Here is a 25,745-nt window from a genome sequence, read left to right as displayed (position 1 = left end):
CTAATACAAATTATAAATAAATAAATTTTAGAGGATTATTGAGACTTCATGTAATTTTTGACAGATAGGAAATAGACAGTACTATATATCACATTTGTTACAGTACTATATCACATTTGTTACTACGTGTTACGACGTATCTCGAAGGTGACTCACTGTGGACGCGTCTGAGATGCCTCCGGACTGTGCTAGGAAGGCGAAATTGCTTATTGCAAACTCTACAGACGTACGGTTTCTCGCCAGTATGAACACGATAATGCATTTTCAACGCAGCCAAAACTATAAATTCCTTTTTGCATACATCACAAGAATGCGCTTTCTGGCCTGTATGTCGTTGGCTGTGAACTTTTAAAGCAGATTTATGTCTAAATTCCTTATTACACACTTCGCAGGAATATGGTTTAATCCCTTTGTGTATCATTATGTGATCTTGTAAAGCTGAGCTCTGTCTGAATCGCCTATGACAAATCTCACAAGGATAAGGCTTCTCTCCCGTGTGTATTAGCATGTGGCCTCTCAAAGTGTTTTTGTCTGCAAATGGTTTGTCACACAAATTACAGTACTCTAGTTTCACTCCCATGTGACTGTTCATATGGGAATCAAATAATTTCTTAAGTCTATATTGCTTTCCACATATTTCGCAACAGAATAATTTGTCTGAAGGATTTACTGTTTTGGATTGTTGCTTTGTTTGTGGGTCATTTGCTTGAGTTTCATTTGTTTGTTGCTGTTTTATATGTCGTTTTTTTGTGTGCAGTTGTTTTGTTTCTTTAATTCCATGCAAGCTTATAATGTGTTCGTTTAATCCACTTTCATTTGCAAATCTTTTTTTGCATATTTTGCAGCATATTGGAAGTAAGTGACCGGAACTCGACAAATGCGTTTTTAAAGTAAGTTTTTTTGAAAATTCTTTATTGCATACTTCACATGAAAACGGTTTTTCGCCTGTATGTACACGCATGTGGGATTTTAAGTTGTGTCTGTAAGCGAATTCTTTTTGGCATATCTTGCAGGAGAACTTGTCCGTGTGACTTTTTAGATGATTCTTTAAGACGGATTTAAGTGAATATTGTTTGTTGCATACTTCGCAGGCGTAAGGTTTCACCCCAGTGTGGCGGGGCATATGTTTGACGAGTAGGCTTTTATATTGGAATTTCTTCTTGCATATATCGCAGGAGACGGGTTTGGGGGGTCCCCTAGTGCGGGGCACTGGCCCACTGGGTGCAGCGTCTAAGGGTGGGGCGGGGGGTAGATGGACCAGCTTTTCTATCTGTTTCCTAGCGATGGCGGAAGCAGCTGACTCCGTGAGGCCTGCCGAGTCGGCCAGCTTGTCGAGTTGGTCCAATGCGTGGTCGGAAGCATCATCTGACTCAACAGGGGCCGGTGTTGGGATGGCCAATGGCACTAGAAAAAAAAGTAATCTATAGTATGTAATCATAAATTTACATTACATGTGTGCTTCAAATCTTGTAACTAAGAGTCACTTCCTATCTGATTCAGTTGAAATTTGGAGTACTTCCATAGTTCCTATGACAATACAATAATATGCTAACATGGATCTGATCTGATGACGCAGTCGGAATATAGCCAATTACAACGCCTCGAGTGTCACAAAAAAATGTACTAATTTGTTAAATTAGATGACTATATCGTAGTTTAAAATCCATAGTCTTCATTTAAGGCTACAAATATAATGTGAGAAGTGACAAGGCTGGTGGTAAACGTCCCTATGTTTGGCACTTCTTCATAGTATTTTCGATTGCGTTGAATTAACACTTCGCGTGGCATATTCCCGCAGTGGGAATGTCTACTTGAAATTTAATTAATTGACAGGAAGTTATAATTCCTACAACTCTGAAGTGATGTATGCCACCTGAAGGGTTAAAATAGTGCAATGAGTGGGGTATTCGAGGTGTAACGTAAGAATTTTGACAGTTATAAATAGACTCATACATACATATTAAGCTTAGACCTACTATTTAACTGTATATATCATTAGCTTCATAATCAATAGGTCAATTGATAACTGTCAAAAATCAATTCTTACGCTTCCCCAACTACAAGTGAAAGGTAAATCATGTGAAGTTTAATAAAAAAAACTGTTTCATTGTACACTTTTATTTGTAACGAATTCATACAGTACAAACACAAATATAATACAAATTTACAGTTAACTCAAATGATTAATTCCGTATTCCACTGTCTGTTTTCAAAACCAGTGATAACATTTTTGACTGTATTTAATATTTATAAAATTTATAGTTAGCATAATATAATAACAATTGCCTATTCACTTAAATAAGCATAGTTTCAGAATGGCAAAGGTGTAGAAAAAAACATAGTCAGTGAAACTAATAAAAATCTCTTAAGATATGTGGTGAATCGGTGTATTCCCGTTTGTCCTCGCCGGGCACAAATGGGAATAGTTTTTTCATATAATCCATTCCCGTTTGTCTCCGCCTCAAGTATGGCGTTGGTCACATGGGACGGGGACAAAGGGGAATACACAGGTGAATCTTACTATAATTGGAATGAATATCACTTCTTTATGACACTATAATTGGAGACAGCCTCATTGTGGACGCGTTTGAGATGTCTCCTGACGTGGCTGGCTAACCGGAATTGTTTTTGGCAAACTTTACACACGTAAGGCTGTTCTCCAGTGTGAATACGTTGATGCTCTTTTAATGCAGCTAGTACTATGAATTCCTTTTTACATATATCGCAACTATGTGCTTTCTGTCCCGTATGCCGTTTGCTATGAACTTTCAAAGCAGATTTATGTCTGAAATCTTTATTACACACTTCGCAGGAATAAGGTTTGACGCCTTTGTGTATTAACATGTGGTATTGCAAAGCTGAGCTCTGCCGGAATCGTTTCTGACATATCGCGCAGGGATAAGGTTTTTCCCCAGTATGTAATAGCATATGACTTTTCAAAGTACTTTTTTCTGCAAAGCGTTTGTCACATAAGGTACAGGACTCGAGCTTCACCCCCGTGTGTCTGTTCATGTGAGCATCGAATAATTTCTTAAGTCTATATTGCTTTCCACATATTTCACAGCAGAATAATTGGCCTGAGAGATTTGTATTATTTCTTGTTGCTTCTTCTTGTTCCTTTGTATGCGGATTATTTGTTTGAAGATCGTCTAGAAATTCATTTGTATGTTGTTTCTTAATGTGTCGTCTTTTTGGTTGAAGTTGGTTTGTTTCTTTAATTCCATGCAAACTAGTAATGTGTTCATTTAATTCACTTTCATGAGCGAACCGTTTTTTGCAAATTTTGCAAGAAATTGGAAGTAAATGACCAGAACTGGTTAAATGACTTTTTAAAGAAAGCTTTTTAGAAAACTCTCTATTGCAAACTTCGCATGAAAACGGTTTGACACCTGTGTGCACACGCATATGAGATTTTAAGTTATATCCATAATTGAATTCTTTTTGGCATACGTCGCAGGAGAACTTGTTGTCTGTGTGAGTTTTTAGGTGATTCTTTAGGACGGATTTCAGTGAGTACTTTTTGTTGCATACTTCACAGGCGTAGGGCTTTATTCCAGTATGTCTAGGCATATGTTTGACTAGGAGGTGTTTAAACTGGAATTGTCTTTTGCATATATCGCAGGAGACAGGTTTGGGGGGTCCCCTGTTGCGAGGTGCAGGCTGTGCTGGGTGAGCGTCCAAGGGTGGTGCGGGGGGAAGGTGGGCCAGCTTCGCCATTTGTTGCCTTGCGATGGCGGACGCGGAGGACTCCGTGAGAGTGCTTGCTGGCTCTGAGCCGGCCAGCTTCTCGAGTTGTTCTAAGGCGTGGTTGGAATCGTTCCTCGTCCGCGATGGGGCTGGTGGTGGGACGGCTAATGGCACTAGAAAGAAAAATTGCTTATAGGATGTAATTACTACACATAATGTTTTGAAGTTACACACAGTGGTGATACGGGTATGTTCATATGCATGCCCCAGTAGTGTAGGAAACGAAGCAAGTTGTTGTATGGAGACCCATGCATTAATTTCTCAGTCGATGAAATTTTGCTTGGTTATTGTATAGTATGAGCCGAAACTAATATATAAATATCCAAAAAAAAAACCGGCCAAGTGCGAGTCCGACTCCGTACATCTCGGGTTCCGTACATAATTACGACTCACGCTTGACTGCACATTTCTAATAGGTTTTCCTGTCATCTATAGGTAAAGAACAATTATGTGTTTTTTCAAAATTTTAGACCCAGTAGTTTCGGAGATACAGGGGGGAATGGTAATTGTTTGGTTATTTGTATTTTCTTAAATAACTTCGAACCTATGTATATTAAAATTATAAAAAAAAATACGACCATTTTTGGGTTACTAATTTACATGTGTACCAAATTTCAAGTTTTTCGGAGCATTTTTCAGTAAAAAGATATTAACGATTTACTTAAATACTATTATTATTATTCTTTGGGTATTTATACAATACTTTTTATTTATTGACACTTTATCATATTGTAAAGTTTTTTCTGGCAGAGGTTTACTGCGGGGTCCACTACCTTTATTTACTACAGTACAGGGGTTATGGGCGTAGGAATGATTTCGTGTAGGTATTTATAACATTGTTTATTGTAAAACAGTTACCACTATGAATTTAAAACAATAGGTAGTGAGCTGCAAATGTACTTAGAAATATTAAACAGTTTCTGTTTTTACCAATTTTTTGGCTAGTGTAAAACATTCCGGCACCCAAAATCCCGGGGTTATATTATATAACACAATGTTTTGCGCGTTGTGAAGCTTTAAATAATAGTTAATGTAAAATGTAGCGAGTGGTTTTGACATTTGAGCACTCGTCTTACATTTTAAGGCTACTTCTTACCCATTAGTAGTGTCGTAAATAGCTATTAGGGTTCATGTATGTATTAAATTAGTCTTCACGTTTAGGTTACTATTTTTACTTTTGTATATCATGTTTTACTTTGTGCTCGTATATTATGTCAAATGAATTGCGTGGAATGTTTTATATCTAGTTATAAGTCTAGAAATTCATGCTCCTTTCATACGTGCTTAATATTGTACCTATTTATAAGTCTAGGATTCGTGCTCCTTTCATACGTGCTTATAATTAACGAGATTGGCAAAAATATACATTACTGACTCTGCATGATACACCCACTAGTTGAAGAAGGTACCAAACGGCCTTGTGTTTTACTATATAAGGCAGAGCCGTTTCGTGGCTTATTCAGAGATATCAGAGACATCAAGAGAGCTTCACTCATACCAGCCTGAACACTCTCCAAGTGAATAAATCAAATATATGTGTTTTCATTTCACACAACACATATACCGGTAAATGGAGGTATAGTGGACTTCGAGACAGCACAGCGGCCAGCGCGTTCCAGCGGCGGATTTCTACGCTTCTCCCAACGAACCCCCACATCACGAAAATCTACAGTCTACACTCCACAGTTTGGTCCTTTTGAAGCCGGATGAAGATAGAAAAACGTACGCGCTGAGTTTCAAGCGACATAGCTTAACTCAGACATCAAGATAGAAAAACGTACGCGCTGAGTTTCAAGCGACATTGCTTAACTCAGACAGCAAGAAAGAAACAAGTACGCGCTGAGTTTTAAGCGAACGTTGCTTGACTCAGACGGCAAGAAAGAATAAAGGACGCGCTGAGCCTAGAAGTTCGCTTCGGTTTAGACCCAAACCCTATACCTTTCCGTAACCCATTTACCGGCTTGCCGGACGGACCGTGCAGCGTCGTAGATTAATCTCCGCTCACGTGTCCTGGCAACTTTCGTTGCATGTGTCACATGGTTGATGCCCACACACTGCTTTCGAACGTTCTAGGCATTGCACTTTGCCATTGCGGGAGATTCAGTGCCACGAGGGATCCACGCTTAGGGCACTGACGTTGCGCACGGCAACGGTCAGTCATAGGCATAGGCAGGTCAAGTTAGGGACCCCCCGCGTGTGTTAAGTGAAGTGGTTCCAGCCAGAAAGATGTCCGAAAAGGAAGCAAGGAGCCTACGATCACGCACCAAGGGCCCACCTGCGCCCGCACCGAACATGGATACCCCTACCCCCTCGTCTGGTAAGACTACGTCCAACGAGACTAATACGAGGAGCAAGGGCACCAGTGGCAACCCGAATGCTACCGGTGGAACCGAGTCGGTACACTCGGAGATGTTAGACGCCACCGTAGTAAATCGTAGTAGGTCGAATACGCTAGTGAATAAAGACACCGATGCGCCGCCGCCGCCGTCGCGGGCGCCGTCTAATCGCGAATTAAAGAATCGCAAATCGGTTAGGGAACGCGACAATGAATTGTCCGTGCTAATGGCCGAGCTCGAGGTTCATAAAGCCCGTCTAGTCGTTGCTAAGACCGAGTCCGACACTGCCAATTTACGGCTGCAGATTGCGCAATTGAAGGCGCAGTCTCGCGGCGGCAGTGTCGCGACCGTCAAAGCTTCTAAGACAGGGTCCGTCACTGCAAATTTGCGGCCGCAGGTTGCGCCACTGAAGGCGCAGTCTGTCGGCAGCAGTGACGCGACCGTCGAAGAACGTACTAGAAGTTGGGTAGAACGACAAGCTAGGTTACAGCACGAGGTCGCGAAAGAAAACGTTAAATTCCCGCCGCCGAAAAAGACCGCGCAGCCGCCGCCGCGTGCCGCCGCCGACCGGGCTAGCAGACCACCCCCGCGCGTTTTAGAGGTACCGCACGGTACCTACGCGCCAATGTACCATAAACCGCCGGAATTACCTGCATTCGGCGGAGATATCACCGAGTGGATATCATTTAGGGCAGAGTTCGAAGATACGTCGCCCATGTTTAGTGCCGTCAATAACGTCAGTCGGATTAGGCGCGCACTTAAGGGCGAAGCTCGGACGGCCGTAAAATCAATAATGTACACAGTTCAGGATCCGTACGAAATAATGGAAGCGCTGGAACGGCAGTTCGGCGACCCTGAGGAGATTGTTCTTACGGAAATTCATAATGTTAAACGCATGCCGCGTTTATCCGAAGACAATTCGAATATAGCCTCATTCGCCGCGCATGTAGCGAATGCCGTCGCCACCATTAGATCCTTGCGTCAAGAGAAATACTTGCACGCGCCTGAGCTCGTGAATAAAATCGTGGATAAATTGAATCTGATAGTGCGCTATGAATGGGCCAAATACAGGCAGTCTAACGTAGAATCACCCGGGTTAGTAGCAATTTCCGAGTTTCTTAACGAAATTAGTACTGCGGCCAAGCGCATAAACCGATATAAGCCGTCTAACCGATCACGGAATGCAGTGAATGCGGTTTCCTTTGTGCACGAACCGAGAAGATCGAGCCAAGCTCTCTCTGGGTCTCGTCCCCCCGCGTTCTACCGTGATACGTCTAATAGATCGCGAAACGCGGTAAACGCTGTGCGCGAACCCAGTCGATCGAGCAACGCTCTCGCTGGGTCCGGCGCCCCCGCGTACTCTCGCGACGTTAGTTCGGATTCGGAGTCAGATTACCACGAAACGTACACGCGTGATACGTCTAATAGATCGCGAAACGCGGTAAACGCTGTGCGCGAACCCAGTCGATTGAGCAACGCTCTCGCTGGGTCCGGCGCCCCCGCGTACTCTCCCGACGTTAGTTCTGATTCGGAGTCAGATTGCCCCGAAACGTACACGCGTGATACGTCTAACGGGTCACGGAATGCAGTGAGCGCGGTTTCCTCTGCGCGCGAACCCAGAAGATCGAGCCAAGCTCTCTCTAGGTCTCGCGACCCCGCGTTCTACCGTGATACGTATGATAGATCGCGAAATGAACGAAACGCGGTTTCCTCTGTGCGCGAGCCCAGTCGATCGAGCCACGCTCTCGCTGGGTCCCGCGCCCCCGCGTCCCTTCGCGACTATAGTTCGGATTCGGAGTCAGATTCCCGCGAGTCATATACACGTGATACGGGAAATAGATCGCGTACTAGTAAATCAACTATAGCTCAAGTAAAGCGCCGCGATGGTAATTTAAAAAAGCCAGCGTCAACCGGAGCTAAGCCCCAGCGGGAGATATCGTCTGTCTCTGTCTCGCGCGATGCGTGCGCCATATGTAAGAACGGCAAAGAACACAAAGTTAGCGAGTGTTCGAAATTTCTAGCCGCGACTATATCTGAGCGATGGGACTTGGTAAAGGGTACTAGATTGTGCTATAGATGTTTAGGCGCGAGTCACCGTGCGCGTTTTAAATGTAAATATGTCGCGTGTGGCATGAGTCAGTGCGAAGCCGGACATAATAAACTATTACACGGATTAAGCGCGGCCGCATCCGCGAACGGTAATAGTGTCCCGGCGGCACCTGCAGTACTCAATGTTATAGTCCGGTGGCCGGCAGCATGAAACAAACCTCATCAAAAAATAGAATATACCTACCCTGTAGAGGTACCTGACATTTAGTAGCTTCCAACGCACTTGGTCGGCCTAGGCTTAACCTGGCAGATTTTGTACAAATGGCAAAAACGTTGGACAAAAATTCATCAAAAAAAACCTCATCGAAAAATAGAATGAAACTTGTATGGTAGGATACCTGACCTTGAGGGCAGTAAAAAAAAATTGGTCGGCCTCACCTTAGCCTGGCAGTTTTTGCAGTCCGACCAGATTTATTGGGTCACGTGAGAGCTACAATTTACCTCATCGAAAAATAGAATGAAACAAACGGATTATAATAGCTAAAATAAGCCTGTTGACGTATGTCTTGGTCGGCCTCACCTTAACCTGGCAGTTTTTGCAGTCCGACCAAATTTATAAAAAAATCATCAAAATTTTTTTATCGAAAAATCGTATGAAACTGGTATGGTACGATGGCTGCCTTTGAGGACAGTCAAAAAAAAGTGGTCGGCCAAATCCTGTGTTGGCAGGTTCCTGTGCCCGACCAATTTTGTGATACCACGTGAGAGCTACAATTTTACCTCATCGAAAAATAGAATGAAACAAACGGATTATAATAGCTAAAATAAGCCTGTTGACGTATGTCTTGGTCGGCCTCACCTTAACCTGGCAGTTTTTGCAGTCCGACCAAATTTATAAAAAAAACATCAAAAATTTTTTATCGAAGAATCGTATGAAACTTGTATGGTACGATAGCTGCCTTTGAGGACAGTAAAAAAAAGTGGTTGGCCAAATCCTGTGTTGGCAGGTTCCTGTGTCCGACCAATTTTGTGGTACCACGTGAGAGCTACAATTTACCTCATCGAAAAATAGAATGAAACAAACGGATTATAATAGCTAAAATAAGCCTGTTGACGTATGTCTTGGTCGGCCTCACCTTAACCTGGCAGTTTCTGCAGTCCGACCAAATTTATAAAAAAATCATCAAAATTTTTTTATAGAAAAATCGTATGAAACTTGTATGGTACGATAGCTGCCTTTGAGGACAGTAAAAAAAAAAGTGATCGGCCAAATTCTGTGTTGGCAGGTTCCTGTGTCCGTCCAATTTTGTGGTACCACGTAGACATGTGCGCCGCGCCGCCGCGCCGCCGCCGCCGACGATTTTTCCACGCCGCCGCCGCCGATAAATTGGACCGGCGTATAATCGGCGTGGAAAATTTTGATACCTATCGTGTCTTATTCCATGTTGCGTAGTGAGTAGATAGTATCAGAGGTATAATTTAAAGATCCTTATGGTTTTTCGCTTATTATTTGCCATTGAACCAAATTAGCATCATTTTTGTCGTTGCGTTGTTAGCTGTGATAACGATTTAGCGTTAATTTAAACAAGATCTAGTTTCTGGATCTCAGGTTATTATTTGATATTTTATCGCATAGCTTTTTTGTAGAACGCATTTTGTTTTACATCAATAGTCTCTTGATTGTCAATTTAATCAGTGAACTAAAGTCAAGCACATAGCAGGTTCAAATTCTAGGACATAAACATGCTATTTTCTTAGAATCTCCAGCAAGCTGTCACCACGATTATAATTGCGTATTTTATGATTTCTCGTGTGATGCTGGTAACACGCATAAGGGTCATCATATGATATAAGGTAAACCAGAACTTTGGGAGTATTGTCAAGAGGGCGCTCGTTTTGAATTTTATATAGCAACAATTTGTATAGTGGGGACAATGGAAATTGGCAGATGATTTTTGTTTTATTCCGACAACTTTAATAAGTGCGAAGTTTGATGTTTGGATATTTCTTCGGTTTTTACGCTATAAAATTCGTGAATTTTACGACGTATGACACATAAATCAAAATCATCCAAATCTATTTTCTTTTTTTTAGGTTTGGTCGTTTAATTCCGCCCTTACGCCCTTCGCTAGCAATCCGTGATACCGATGCATGTGATACACCTAATACACAAATCAAATTATTACAAGACATCAACCAAATCGTGACGACCTGACTATAGTGACATTTGTCCATAAGTTTGAAACTTACCCGTCAATTCAGGTGGTAATTTTGTTATGTTTTCTAATGGAAGAAATTTCTCTCCCGCACGTTTTTTTTTTCAATAAATAACTATATACACTGTTTACAACTTTTTCTCTGTAAAATCTAAAACTTTCGGCATGATTATTGCAGTCTAATAATAATTCACACGAAACTAGACAAAGCAATGTTTACATTGTCAATATTGACAACTATCATAGAGGGTAGATGTTGTCTATTATTAAAGTTGTTGCCATTGCTAGAAATTAGTACCAACTGTTCAGAACGCATCTTGTGTGACGTCATGGACGGCCGATTGCGTCCGAAATTCGAAGATCGGCAACGATCGGATTCATATATAACGTCCGCCGACAGCAACCAACGGCAATCTTCCAAAATACGTTGAACGACAAACTCTTACTTGTATTGTATTAATTTAATCTTGGAAATAAAACTTTGTAAACTAGTTAAAATAACAAGTCTTCATTGAAGATCCTCTTAGGCATCCCTGCACTACCTAGAAAGGAGCCTAGGCCCCAACACCAACAAATTTCCGTAACATGGCGCACCCTCAATAGATCCTGGTTCACCTTATAGATATGATTTGATTTATTTATCACATAATATACAATTTCATTTCAAATTACACACGATCAATTGTTAGTCATTTTAAGGTGATTATCAGCTTCTTTTACTTAAGAATATATATTTCAATCAAAATTATAAAAGTCAGATTAAAGCTTCGTAATAAGCTATACCTAAACAATTATACCTACGTATAGGAACTTAAATCACCAAGTATCATCACTAAGCTAGCAGGAAAGAAAACAAAGTAGACCTTAATATTCCATAAAACCGGACACTTCAAAGACATTCTGTTGAGCGAATCAACCTGCCAGAGACGTTTACTTTCGAAAACGATGTCATCTTCATTCTAACATACGTTTCTGTTAAACTTCAGTTGAGACAAATGTAAAGTAGGTATGTAGTTCATCATTATTTCGTAACAAATCCTAGGTGAAGCGACAGTGGCTGGGAAAAGTCAATATAGATTTAAGACTTAACTTATAAACATTTTTTTTGTGTTTTATATTCCGCTTACAAAGTAAAAATACTGCCTAAAATGTAGCGTTTTAAAGTATCCTTTTTATTTTAATATTTAAACATACCGTTGGTAACAGTTAGGTTGGTATTGGTAATAAATGGTTGCCAAGTGACATGATGGGATATAATTTTCGGCAATAATTTAGAAAACGCACATAATATGTTTTGGATAGCCTAGTAAATACTCAGAATGCTTTAATGTAGAGTTTCTACAGCCAAGTTCTCATGCAGTATCAAAAATTATGCCACGCCGATTTCACGCCGATCACGCCGCCGCCGCCGGTCAAAAAATCATCGGGCGCCGCCGCCGATGATTTTGCCATCGGCGCACATCTCTAGTACCACGTGAGAGCTACAATTTACCTCATCGAAAAATAGAATGAAACAAACGGATTATAATAGCTAAAATAAGCCTGTCGACGTATGTCTTGGTCGGCCTCACCTTAACCTGGCAGTTTTTGCAGTCCGACCAAATTTATAAAAAAATCATCAAAATTTTTTTATCGAAAAATCGTATGAAACTGGTATGGTACGATGGCTGCCTTTGAGGACAGTAAAAAAAAAGTGGTCGGCCAAATCCTGTGTTGGCAGGTTCCTGTGTCCGACCAATTTTGTGGTACCACGTGAGAGCTACAATTTTACCTCATTGAAAAATAGAATGAAACAAACGGATTATAATAGCTAAAATAAGCCTGTTGACGTATGTCTTGGTCGGCCTCACCTTAACCTGGCAGTTTTTGCAGTCCGACCAAATTTGTGGTACCACGTGACAGCTATAATTTACCTCATCGAAAATAGGATGAACAAAAAACCGATTATAATAGCTAAAATAAACCTGTTGACGTATGGCTTGTTACGGACGGCTTTCATAAATTCAATGTGGCAGTGTGCGGCAGAATCCACTTGCATCAAATTTGATGCAACACATTGTGGCTGGACATTAAGAGATGAAATGTATAAGATCAAATGGTTTGAAGGACACATAACGCCTTTGCGAGTCGAAGAAATAACAATAGATAAGTCGGAGTCTGGGAAAAGTTCGTCAGACTTCGACTCCGAAGATGATTATGATTAACAGTAATTATTAACAATAAAAGGCTTATTCCCACTAGTTACCACCAAGTTCTTATCAGTGGTAACTACTGGGAATTATTTTCCCACCTTTTACCACTGGTAACTACTGGGAAAAAAATTCCTAGTAGTTACCACCAACTCGGTTTGGTGGTACCTACTGGGAATTTTTATTCCCAGTAGTTACCACTGGTAAAAGGTGGGAATTTCTTTTCTACAAACCGAGCTTCGAAGGAGAAATGCTACAGTTGATGGAAAAAAGGCTGATTTGATGCAAAGATAATCACTTAATATATGTGAGGTTATCTTGTGTATTTTACCGTTTATTAAAATGTTGGAAGGCTCACGTGCAGTTTTTCCTCCTATATTACAAGTGTTCGATTGAAAACTAAGCTTTGGTGTATACCTGGATCACCTGCATGTACAAGAAGGCGTTTCATATACGCCCGCCCATCAGATAGGTACACAAAGTCATGATGCGTATGGAATACAGCATGTGTGGCCAAGCCATTATGCCCTAAATTATGTACTACTTCGTTCAAACTTAGCTTACCTGTGTATTTACTCTTTCCAAAATATTTATCTTCCTTAAAATGCAGCCTACACAAACGGTCTTTGTCATTTGCCTTAGTTTTTGGTACTCAAAGCTTTTTCTCACCGATTTATGCATATCGGGTCCTTGGGAAAAAAAGGGAGATCCTATAGGTATATTTCCACAATTTGTCGCACACTATTGCAGTATTGTGGAGAAAAAAAAAACATACAACCGATTTGATAACCTCCTCCTTTGGGATTTGGAAGTCGGTTAAAAAGGAGAATGTTTACAATTTATTGGAAACAATGTATGTGATTTGACAGTGACAGCAACTCCACTATGGAGGCGCCACCTGGCGTGATAAAATGTCAGTTATGCCTCCTCATTCTATCTGTAGTGGAAAAGTAGGATATACGATTCAAAACTTGTCAAAAATCGATGAAAACCTTTTTATTTTTGACATCTGTGAGACATCATCTCAACGTAAGTGTTACTCTGAAACCACGTCAGTAGTTAGAAAACGTTATTTAGATATTAGATAGATTTATGAATAAAATTTGAACTGAATGTTTTCTTTTTTTTTAAAGCCCTCTAAGACCTCCATGGACTCATTTACTTATGACTTTTTTTCAGTTAGCATTATTAAGTTAAGTTCAAGCTGCGAAGAAACCATATTTTCAATATAGAAATTATTATTCTTTATAAATGTGGTCGGACTGCAAAAACTGCCTGGCTAAGGTGAGGCCGACCAAGACATACGTCAACAGGCTTATTTTAGCTATTATAATCCGTTTGTTTCATTCTATTTTTCGATGAGGTAAATTGTAGCTCTCACGTGGTACCACAAAATTGGTCGGACACAGGAACCTGCCAACACAGGATTTGGCCGACCACTTTTTTTTTACTGTCCTCAAAGGCAGCTATTGTAGCATATAGCGATTGCAAATCCGTGAACATTTTTCAAGTCCGGATTTACGGATTTTGGTTTGACCGAAATCCGAAGTTCGGATTCAATCCGGATTTTAAGAAAGGAATATGTGGCATAAAGGCAAAGTGAAACAAACAATCAAATTAAGTTGTTTTTATTAAAAATAAAAAAACAGAATGCGTACACTGCTACGCCAATAACAAAATCTTTAAAAAACAATAAAAACAAAATACATACGTACACTCCCAAGTAACAAAAGGTTCTATAACTAAGGCATTTTATCACCAAACAGTGATATAGTAGGCCTATAATGGTAACCATTGTGACTGCTTGTACTATAAAGGTTTTTAACAAAGCGTTTTGTTTCTATAAGATTAAAGACCTTTTAAGTACTATAATTTAGCTCTTAGAACGCTTATAGGATCATACAAAAGAATCTTTAAAGTGCTGCACTGTAATAGACATGCAAAAAGCGATTATGGTACTATTTAATACTATAGACGACTTTACGGATGCTTTTATGTACCTATTTTGCACTAATAATGCGTCAAAGTAACTTTTATAGTACTAGTATTGTAGCAGTATCGTAAACACCATTAGAGGATCAATGTGCACTATAAAAGGACATTGCACGACCATTACGTAACGTTTTAGCTTTTTAAAAGCTCTCTTAACATCGCTATAAGGCTAGAAGAGTTCTCTAAAAGTCATGAAAGTTTTTCTATAGTGCTATATAGTACCATAAAAGTTACCTGGTACGTTGCTAAATAACTTAAATCGTAACTTAAAAAATGGCTGCTGTTTTCTGCCATAATAGCACATTAGCGGCACGGCTGGAGCCTATGTGTACTATAGCAGCCACAGTTGGAACAAGTCCTTATTTTATTAATTTTAATTTAATTAAAACATGAAAATTATGAGAGCGCATTGTCAAGTTTGAAATCAGCATAATGATACTATCGATACAATTATTTTCGCATGTACAATGTACCGGCATAGTAACGGTCCACAAATGCTTTTTAGTACATCCTTTTTATTACCTAAATACAAATGTCACTATAAGAAACAATGGCGAATGAACTTATTTAATATTTTAGGCACCCACGACGCAAGTATGATAAAAAAGATCACTGGAATCGTTTACGGTGCAAAATAGCACTATAAACATGTTTCATTGGTTAATTTTATAATTCCAAATTGCGACATAAACGTTGCAGACAGCACTATTTTAGTACTAAAGAGCGTTTCTCGTCACTTTTACATTTCAACCATAGAGCTGATTTATCACCGTGAGAGCCTTTATGTAATGTTTATAGAATAAATCAGTGATAAAACTAGGGCCTATCTGGGGTTTTGTAAACGTTTACAACACCATTTTCAATGAACCACGCCATGAATGTACAAGAAGGGCTACAGTACGGGAGGAATGGCGACGGATTGTGAAGCTTGCCACCGGCCCTGACATGACGACCACGACCACTCTGACAAGAGTGTGACGACAAAGAAGAAGACAACACCATTATAGTGCTAATCATGAACACTAATTAGCACGCTCCAAAACGTTCTCAGAACTTTTATAGTACCAAATTTTGTTACTTGAGCTGCTACGCCAATAAAAAAAGCGGACGCGGGGCAAGCATACAGGTGCGAGCGAGTGCGCGACGCGCAATGCTCGGCTGGCAATAGCTCTCCCGCGTTACCGCTTCATGTGCACCACTTTTTATTTCGCATTAGCATTAATTTTGAGCAAATTAGTACTGGTGGGAAAAAATCCGAAAAACCGGTTTTTTCTTTTCAAAATCCGAATTTTAAAACGGATTTTCAAACGCTCCGAAATCCGGATTTTTGAACTTCGAATAATCCGGATTGCAATCACTAGTAGCATACAAGTTTCATACGATTTTGCGATAAAAAATTTTTGATGATTTTTGTATAAATTTGGTCGGACTGCAAAAACTGCCAGGTTAAGGTGAGGCCGACCAAGACATACGTCAACAGGCTTATTTTAGCTATTATAATCCGTTTGTTTCATTCTATTTTTCGATGAGGTAAATTGTAGCTCTCACGTGGTACCACAAAATTGGTCGGACACAGGAACCTGCCAACACAGGATTTGGCCAACCACTTTTTTTTTACTGTCCTCAAAGGCAGCTATCGTACCATACAAGTTTCATACGATTTTTTGATAAAATTTTTTTGATGTTTTTTTTATAAATTTGGTCGGACTGCAAAAACTGCCAGGTTAAGGTGAGGCCGACCAAGACATACGTCAACAGGCTTATTTTAGCTATTATAATCCGTTTGTTTCATTCTATTTTTCAATGAGGTAAAATTGTAGCTCTCACGTGGTACCACAAAATTGGTCGGACACAGGAACCTGCCAACACAGGATTTGGCCGACCACTTTTTTTTTACTGTCCTCAAAGGCAGCCATCGTACCATACCAGTTTCATACGATTTTTCGATAAAAAAATTTTGATGATTTTTTTATAAATTTGGTCGGACTGCAAAAACTGCCAGGTTAAGGTGAGGCCGACCAAGACATACGTCGATAGGCTTATTTTAGCTATTATAATCCGTTTGTTTCATTCTATTTTTCGATGAGGTAAATTGTAGCTCTCACGTGACCCAATAAATCTGGTCGGACTGCAAAAACTGCCAGGCTAAGGTGAGGCCGACCAATTTTTTTTTACTGTCCTCAAGGTCAGGTATCCTACCATACAAATTTCATTCTATTTTTCGATGAGGTTTTTTTTGATGAATTTTTGTCCAACGTTTTTGCCATTTGTACAAAATCTGCCAGGTTAAGCCTAGGCCGACCAAGTGCGTTGGAAGCTACTAAATGTCAGGTACCTCTACAGGGTAGGTATATTCTATTTTTTGATGAGGTTTGTTTCATGCAGCCGGCCACCGGACTATTAGGCTGCCGCAGACGTGTCTCAAAGTCATTCCTGAAGAGGTGTCGGAACCGTTAGGTACCGTCCAAACCCTCGCGCTATTTGACGAAGGCGCGGCAATGGCTTTGACGATACACGAAACTGCGGACAGCATCGCACCTGCGGTACAATTTGTTGGGCACGCAAAGCCTAATACCGCGGAAGACGAGGCCTTACAACTTGCGAAACGACATTCTGAGACAGAATCATTAGGCGTTTCGCAGAAGGTACCTCGGGCCGACCCCGGCCAACGTGCGCTAGATTTGTTAGAAGCCACCTGCGAGTAGATACCGGGGGAGCAAAGGTATCACTCGGGCTTACTGTGGCGATCAGATGACGAGAAACTCCCCGATAACCGAGCGCAAGCATTGCAACGGCCGTACAGTCTAGAACGAAAGCTAGACCACGATGCGAAACTTAAAGCCGAATACGCAAAGCATATGTTGCTTGACAAAGGTTACGCGGAGAAAATGGACTCGCCGCCGCCCCCCGAGGCACCCCGGACATGGCCTCTGGCGCACTTCCCAACTTTTCAGCCGCAAAGCGGGAAAACGCGATTAGTTTGGGACACGGCAGCCACAGCTTACAGACGTTCGTTTAACAGCGCGCTGTTGGCTGGCCCCGACCTGTTAGTCTTTACAGATCGAAATAATTGAGCAAGATCGCGATACGTTACGTTTCGTTTGGTGGACAGGGATCGATTGGGACTCGCCTATACCCGTCTCACTCGCACCCGCGTGGCGATCGTTCATTATTAATAACGTACGATTAGTTCGCGCCACCGCTAGTATTCTGGTTGCCGCCGAGGTTTTCAAAGCCGCATTGTTCGCTAAGAAAACAGACATAGAGATAAATAAGGGGCATTTAGATTTAGCAGAGATATTACTAATCCGACGGAGTCAACATGCTGCATTTCCGGAGGAAATCAAGCTTCTGGAAACTGGGCGGCCACTCCTGAAGAAATCTCCGCTATACAAAATCGCTGTACAACTTGACAAAAACGGAATCATCGTACTAAATGCTAGAATCGATAAAAACACGCACATGCCTGTTTTACATGCAAAAGAAGATTTCGTCAAGTTATTAGTACAGCATTTTCATGCACTCTACAGTCACGGCAACCACGCGATCGTCATCAACGAGTTGAAAGAAAGAGCACCCCACGAAGAAGTTCTACATACTTTACTGCTAGAATCAGAGCACATAGTCAATTCCAGACCGTTGACACCAGTGAATCCAGATTTAGACATCGAAGCCCTGACGCCGAATCACTTCCTTATCGGTCGATCAAGTGCCATGTCGCCACTGGGTGTCTTCACAGACGCAATTATGTCGCTCTCTTCGTGGAAAACAGCGCAAACGCTAGCCGACCAATTTTGGAGGCGCTGGCAGCGGGAATACCGACCCAGCCTCCTCCCCAGGCCCGGTGCTCATCAAAACGTGAGAAAACTGCATGAAGGTGACGTAGTCATCATTGCGGATAGCTCCATGCCACGAGGAACGTGGCCCAGAGGCGTAATCGCCCAGCTATTTCCTGGCCCAGATGGTCATGTGAGAGTGGCCATTGTTCGCACACGCGCAGGTGACGTCCGCCGCCCAGTTTCTAGACTTATCCCCATTTACTCCGCGCATGAAGACGGTGTTGACACACGTGGGGGAGACTGTCGTAAATAGCTATTAGGGTTCATGTATGTATTAAATTAGTCTTCACGTTTAGGTTACTATTTTTACTTTTGTATATCATGTTTTACTTTGTGCTCGTATATTATGTCAAATGAATTGCGTGGAATGTTTTATATCTAGTTATAAGTCTAGAAATTCATGCTCCTTTCATACGTGCTTAATATTGTACCTATTTATAAGTCTAGGATTCGTGCTCCTTTCATACGTGCTTATAATTAACGAGATTGGCAAAAATATACATTACTGACTCTGCATGATACACCCACTAGTTGAAGAAGGTACCAAACGGCCTTGTGTTTTACTATATAAGGCAGAGCCGTTTCGTGGCTTATTCAGAGATATCAGAGACATCAAGAGAGCTTCACTCATACCAGCCTGAACACTCTCCAAGTGAATAAATCAAATATATGTGTTTTCATTTCACACAACACATATACCGGTAAATGGAGGTATAGCGGACTTCGAGACAGCACAGCGGCCAGCGCGTTCCAGCGGCGGATTTCTACGCTTCTCCCAACGAACCCCCACATCACGAAAAGCTACAGTCTACACTCCACAAGTAGCCTTGTCCAAACTTTGGATAATTTTAACTTAGTAAATAATAAATAATTATTACAAAGCGTTTATTACACACCATTAAAAATATACACTAATCTAACAGTAAATGTATTTCACAATTTAACTTTTACAGTTACATTAATAGGGCACAACCCTTTTTGTTGAACTTAATAATAAAGTATCCGTGTCCGTCTCCTGAGCTGTGCACAATATCGTTGCTCGCAGCTATGCCCCATTGGTGGCAACTCCAAAATCCTCGCCGGCAAGGCTTATTTCTCATTTGACTGCCAAAGACGTCTATATCAACCAATAACAACCTTCGTTCCACCACAACATTCCGATAAGGTTCACGATGACGCGCCGCACACGATACGCATAGTGTACAAAGTGTTAATTAACCATTATGGCTCATTTAGACGATGCGAGTTTCATTACATTGCGGGTTTTGATCAATCGGTTGAATTGGACATAACCAACAGTCCGCAAAGTAACTAAAATCGCATGCGAGTTCGCGCGCCGTCCTAATCAGCCCTTACGTCGCTTCTAAAGTACACGGCACTGGCTTATAATGCATTGAGACAACGCAGCAATAGTCTTCAACGTCGATTCAAACTCACTATCGACCGTTCTTCAAACCAAACGTCGCAGGGAGGTGGTGTGATCATTAAAGTGTATTCATCCTTACTTTTCCTATCATGTAAAGTTGTAAACAAACACTTCTCGAAGACATTATCACGCTTTTCTCTTGAATTACACAATAATCATCACTTAAATGCTTTTGTATACTTAAAGAAACTCACAAAGTATCGAAATCAACCAAATAACCACTGAAAAATATCATTCCTAATAAGATTTTCATCAATAATCGCAGTAACGAACGATGTCTAGATTGTCTATGAATCCTATTGTTGGAATGACACTTTGACGTCTCGTTTGTTTACTTGATAAGACACGTAAAGGCTCCAGTACACAGTGGTCAAGGATGGTCCATGCCAAGCCATGCTTTGCAATGCGCAACAGTAGGCCTATATCACGTAGGTGTTCACACAATGGTGCATCAAAATAAAAACAAAAAAAAAATCAAAATTGCAGGCTCTGATTGATATAAATCTATAATAAACTGATAAGTCTCTTCATTGCTCCACAATAATGACATTTTGGGCTATTAACATTTAATCAAGCGGTCAAAAATTCAAGAAACTAAACTAACAATGGCGACTGTGTGAACACCACAGGCCACGGTACGCCACGATTCCTTTGAAGTGTGCCAAAAAACCGACAACTCCCCGATTGCTCACCACGGCTGACAACTGACGGCAGTCGTCCGCCATTGCATACCATAGCCCCCTGTACACAATGGCCAGGGCGTGGCATGGCCCATCCTTCACCACTGTGTACTGGGGCCTTAAGAATGAATACACTTTAGACATTTCTGTTCCAGTTTAGTGTTGCTGTAGGTAACGATTAACAAGACATAAGTAATTTTTGAAGACTCGTCAACCGGGTTATACTTTTCGGGCCGCTAAAAAATGATAACTTGGAAATTCAATAGTAATTTCGGCGTGTACCCGAGTAACCCGACCCTAATATTCAGCGATAAAAATAAGTACATACGTGCTTGTACCAATTCTTCGTTGTTGATCATTTCTCCCTCCGACATCTTCGCCTCCAACTTGACCGGGTGCACTTCGCCTGAAGAAAAAAGTAACTTTACACACAGATATTGAATGGTAAAACGGTAGGTATAGAGCAAGTCTTAGGGGCTGTCCATAAATTACCTCATCGTTTATTGACGATTTTTGACCCCCTCCCCCTCCTAAAATCATCCAAAAATCATGCTTCGAATGACCCCGTTTCCTCCTACGTCATGCTACCATCATCCGATGTCCAGAGCCGCCCCCCCCCCCCCTAATTTGAAATGACGTAATTTATGAATATAAAGCCAGAATAAAAGTGAAATATTTGAAGCTTGGAAATCCTGTACACTATTTGTGAGAAAGGAGGAAATGTTAGAAGGAAATTAACCGCATATAATGTGTACAATTCAAAGTTTCTTAAATTTAAATGGCTAAGAACTAAGATACAGAATTCTTAATGTAAGGGTAATGAACAACTTGTATGGTGACCGAGCTATGGGCAGAGGCTATTATAAAACATAGCTCTAGAACTATATTTTATAATAGCCTGCTTGGTCTAAAACAAGCTAAGTTAAATCTATGACGCTATGATGTCAAACTTCTATGAAAGTATGACGTTTAAAACGACACTTGCACAGTCTTTGCTATCAGAATCGCTGCAAACTTAGCTTGGTCCAAGTCTATCTTTGTAGGTTAGGTACTGAACTGATTTTTAGAGAGCAGCGTGAGCACACGTCACGCAAGCGGTGTGCCGTCTCTCAAAAGGTGTATTACAGTACATATCCGTATATTACAGTAGGCCACGCACATGAACTGATTATGTCTGTACGTATTCAGTAGAAATGTCATATAGAATTTAACCGAACTTTACATTTATTTACTTTACTAATGGTTTTATTCATAAACTTCTGTCATGGGTACAAGCCCTTGATAATTTGTTTGTCGTTATCCGTTTTTTTATTTACATTTGTAAAGTTCTATAAATACAAATACAAATGCATTTATTTCATTACTTTAATAATGTGGAGGTAAGTGTCTGTCGTCTGATATAGAAATACTTACGTAGCGTAAAATCGTCATTTGTGGCATTTCCTTCCACACCCTCAGATTTGATTGTGGGTTTCTCATCTGAAACAGGAAATTTAGTTGCATTACTCTAAAACTACAATCTACATTATATGTATATACTAGCCGTACCACTTGCTTACCAGTTTCACTAATAAGAAAAAGGAAAATATTAGAATTTCAATGTTGTGTTTTGGTGATCGATGAATAAAAGAGGCTATTTATTAATCCCTACCGCCTCTTTCCGCTATCGCCCTCTACACGACAACATTTCCATCTTCACCACTAAGTCCTCAAATTATTACTTACCCAAAAAATGAATGAACTGCAACCGCTGCAGCTCGGCCTGGCTGCGCTGCACTAGCTGCTTGAACTCGCTCGCGTCCCGCAGGCGCCCCACGCACGCCTCGCAGATTCCGCTCTCGTCGTCAGTGCTCATTGCAACCTAGAAGGCAACGTAGCTTTTAATAAAAATGCTAAGTTTACAAAATGATAAAAACTAGCTTCCGCCTGTGAGTTTGTTTCTGTGGAATGGAGATGATGATTAATACTACCCTATCTCCTTTCCCGAGCCTCAAACTTTCTCCATAACAAAAGAGTTACTTGCATATTTTTCAATTTTTTTGCTATGAGATATTTAACAATACAATATCTGGGAGACCGAGCTTTGCTCGGAAAACTTATAAAAACTCAAAAATGCTTGTTTTCCCAGAGATAAGACTACATCGATTTATCGCCCCCATATAGCAAATTTCATCGAAATCGTTAGAGCCGTTTCCGAGATCCCCGAAATATATATATATGTCGAAGACCGATGGTCTCAAAGGCGGTGGGCGCGTGGGGGTAGTACGATAATGTATTACTTCACAGCTAAACCAGTATGCTACCATTGCTACCAGTGCATGAAATAAACATTAGGACTCGTTAACCATACTAGTGCCTACTATACTTCAGTACTAAATGTTTAAAAGAACTAATTGCTATTTTTAACTCAAGGGAGCGATATGAAAGTAAAAAGAAACCGTTTAAATCTTTATTCAAGTCAAACTAGGCCGGCTTCAACCCTACATATCTGACCTGAGAAGATTTAGCCCTATATGGGACCGGCAACAAACTCAGAGGGATAAATCTTTTCAAAACAAGTTAAAACAACACATAACACATCATTTCTTTATTTCACAAAAGTAAGCTTCTAATGAAACATAAGAAATCAAAATAACACTTGAAATAAAACACTTAGCTAAATGGTTAAAGAACGCGGGATTCTATAAGCTATCAGAATAATCCTTCAGGTATAAACCTTCAGGAACGTAGCGAGTTAGGCACGAGGTTGGCTAACGAGTACGTCCGATCTCTAGCGCGGTCCGATCAAGAAGAAATACCAGCGGCGGAGCCTCTCCGCTCCCGCCTCAGTCAAGTTGGCAAACCTGCTCGACCATAGACTGGTCGACATACCGACAAAAACGCCAACTCGTGCCTACGCTCACTCGAGAGAAACCTCTCGACGTTCCAAAGCCTTCTACCTGTCATCTCAGTTCAACAACACGCCAATAGATGGCGTTACTCTCTACGCAACTTTATTTCAACAATGCGCCAATAGACGGAGTTACTCTCTACACAACTTTATTTATTTTGTTACAACCAAATAATACGTAGCTCAACATTGCTAATCTATTTTATACAGGCGTCTAAAATAATGAACTATAACGCTGCAATACGTCTTTCTGGTGTCAGGGTCCGACATATATATATATATATAAATAAACAACAATTGCTTGTGTAAAGGTTTTTGTGTAGAGAGATAACAAAAAAAATCTGAATCAAAAATTCCAGTTCCAAAAGGTCTCTAAGTGGTGTTTCTTTTTTTCATTTTTACTTTAATTTCAATATTTGCAAAGCTATTTAGTTATTTAAAAATTTTATTGATAAAAACAAAGAAAGAAATAAACAAACATAATCAAACTTAAAAATCTATAGATAAAAAATTTGCCCCAGATCGCCGTCAACGGGCAAGTTGCCCAGAAGGCTGGCGGTATTTCCCCGCTGTATAGCGATGCTAATACGCTGGGCGAAATAGTGGCCAGCCCTCTGGTCACCAGAAGCCTCTATTAGGCGCGCCGACAAGTCTTTGTACAGTCGATGCGCACTTGGCCCCCACGGCCCCAAAGTTTCGACACCAAACGCCGCAAATATGTAGCTGCTTCCCAGAGCGGCATATTTGCGGCGCTTGAGGCTTTCGGCTGAGGAAGCCGCAGCGCCATCAACGCAAGTGGCGTCCCACACTAGCGGCCGACCCATGCTCCAAGGCACCAGTGTCATTCCGTTGGGCCTCTTGCCGTCATCCCTGGCCAGACCGCTGGGCTCGAGGACTGCAGGTACTTTGGCACTAACAAGAGCCCGACGGAGGATATCATTTATACTGGCACGACGGGGGATCCTGCCTGCGCTTCGAACACATAAGAGGCCATGGTGGCCAAGAATGTCCACCGTGGTGCCACATTGACAGCGATGTGGCTGATTGGTAGATGCCCCTAAATGTAAGCTAGCTGCTAAGCGGAAGGTAGTGTTGTCTAGAAAAGTCCCAATGTTTGGAGAGGGTAGCGCCTGCAGCCACAGACCTGACTCCCACTCTGCAGTTGCAAGGAGACGAGCTCGGTCTGTCGAACTAGGTGACGTATCTAAGAGGTTTTTCCGTACTAGTTGACAGAGTGGCTTGTCCCACTGCCTCTGCGAGCAGGGATTTTCAGGCAGGTCTGTGTTGGGACAGGTTATTAGACCAGACGTTCTTGGCCTCGGAGCAGTGTGCGGCCTCCATAGATCCAATAGAAGGACCTAGTATTTTCCCTATAAGGCTTTGAGCACCATGCACTGAGGATAAGAATGCAGGTAAAGATACACAAGAAATTTTGCAGATGTCCAGGCCGCCAAACCTAATGGGTAGGCTAGCCTGGGTCCAGGATCTTTCGTCAAAAGAGATGTTAAAGATATTTTAGTTATTTTAATATAACAATTGGCTCATAACAAACAACACCATAAAATCCAAAAATTAAAGAGAAATTATATGCTAAGGAGACTTTTTAATCTATAACATATTTGTTAAATTTGCCAAAAAATATGCGTAAAGTCACCTGCAATAATATGTTACACAATGAAGGCCGCAAAAATATTTGACACAATCTTATTTGTAGAGCCATAAGATTGTGTCACATATTTTTGGAACCTTTGAAGAGTAACATATTATTGCAGGTGACTGTACTTTTACTGTTAATTTAACCTTTTAACCGCCAGCAATTTTTGATCGAGCGTGCTCGTGTCGCCACCGACAGTAATTGTACCACGCAGAGTAAGGTTGGCATAGTTACGGGAGTTATAAATGTGCTGTAAAAACCAAATCAGATCTTTGTCTTATTTATCAGACTGTGGCGAAATGAGCTGGATATGTAATATCTTATATATCAGACTCTGGCGGTTAAAGGGTTAATGCGTTTAAAAGAATAGACGTAACCGTGGCAACGAGTGACAAAATTATGATCGTCCTAATTTTGTAAGCTATAATTGTGTGCAACTAAGTTTATTTGTAATAGAATTATATTTCAAATGAATAATTAGTCTAAAAGCGGCCGTACTTACACGTATATTAAAGCATTCTTGAAGCATATCCAAATATATCTCAGTTTTTCCAACATGAGTATACAAAGTCTTCAAGCCCTTGTCCGGAGGGCGCCGTAAGCAGCAGCGACAGGAATGCATGGCCTCTATGGCATTAATAACCGCATCACTATCGTAATCTTCCATCATTACAATAAATTTATTTAAGCTTTTTATAGATTAATATTTACTAAAAATATGACAGAT

General features: G+C 41.0%; 1 protein-coding gene across 2 annotated transcripts; it reads right to left on the bottom strand.

Moving 5' to 3' along the window:
* Window positions 1–46: 46 nt before the first annotated feature.
* Window positions 47–25,723, bottom strand: LOC134803278 (zinc finger protein ZFP2-like). Of its 2 annotated transcripts, none has more exons than XM_063776040.1 (5): window positions 25,521–25,718; window positions 22,200–22,335; window positions 21,888–21,953; window positions 20,803–20,880; window positions 47–1,404 (listed from the first exon to the last, which is right to left on the bottom strand). In XM_063776040.1, exons 1-5 carry the CDS (start codon window positions 25,686–25,688, stop codon window positions 98–100), a joined length of 1,755 nt encoding a protein of 584 aa, XP_063632110.1. In that variant the 5' UTR covers window positions 25,689–25,718; the 3' UTR covers window positions 47–97. The 2 variants fall into 2 exon arrangements, with proteins under 2 accessions (XP_063632110.1, XP_063632109.1); XM_063776039.1 differs by lacking the exon at window positions 47–1,404 and adding an exon at window positions 2,176–3,860 and having other exon boundaries at window positions 25,521–25,723.
* Window positions 25,724–25,745: the final 22 nt, after the last annotated feature.

Source organism: Cydia splendana, chromosome 26 (genome assembly GCF_910591565.1).
Source record: "Cydia splendana chromosome 26, ilCydSple1.2, whole genome shotgun sequence".
NCBI lineage: Eukaryota > Metazoa > Arthropoda > Insecta > Lepidoptera > Tortricidae > Cydia > Cydia splendana.
This window is presented reverse-complemented; position numbering and strand designations above follow the sequence as displayed.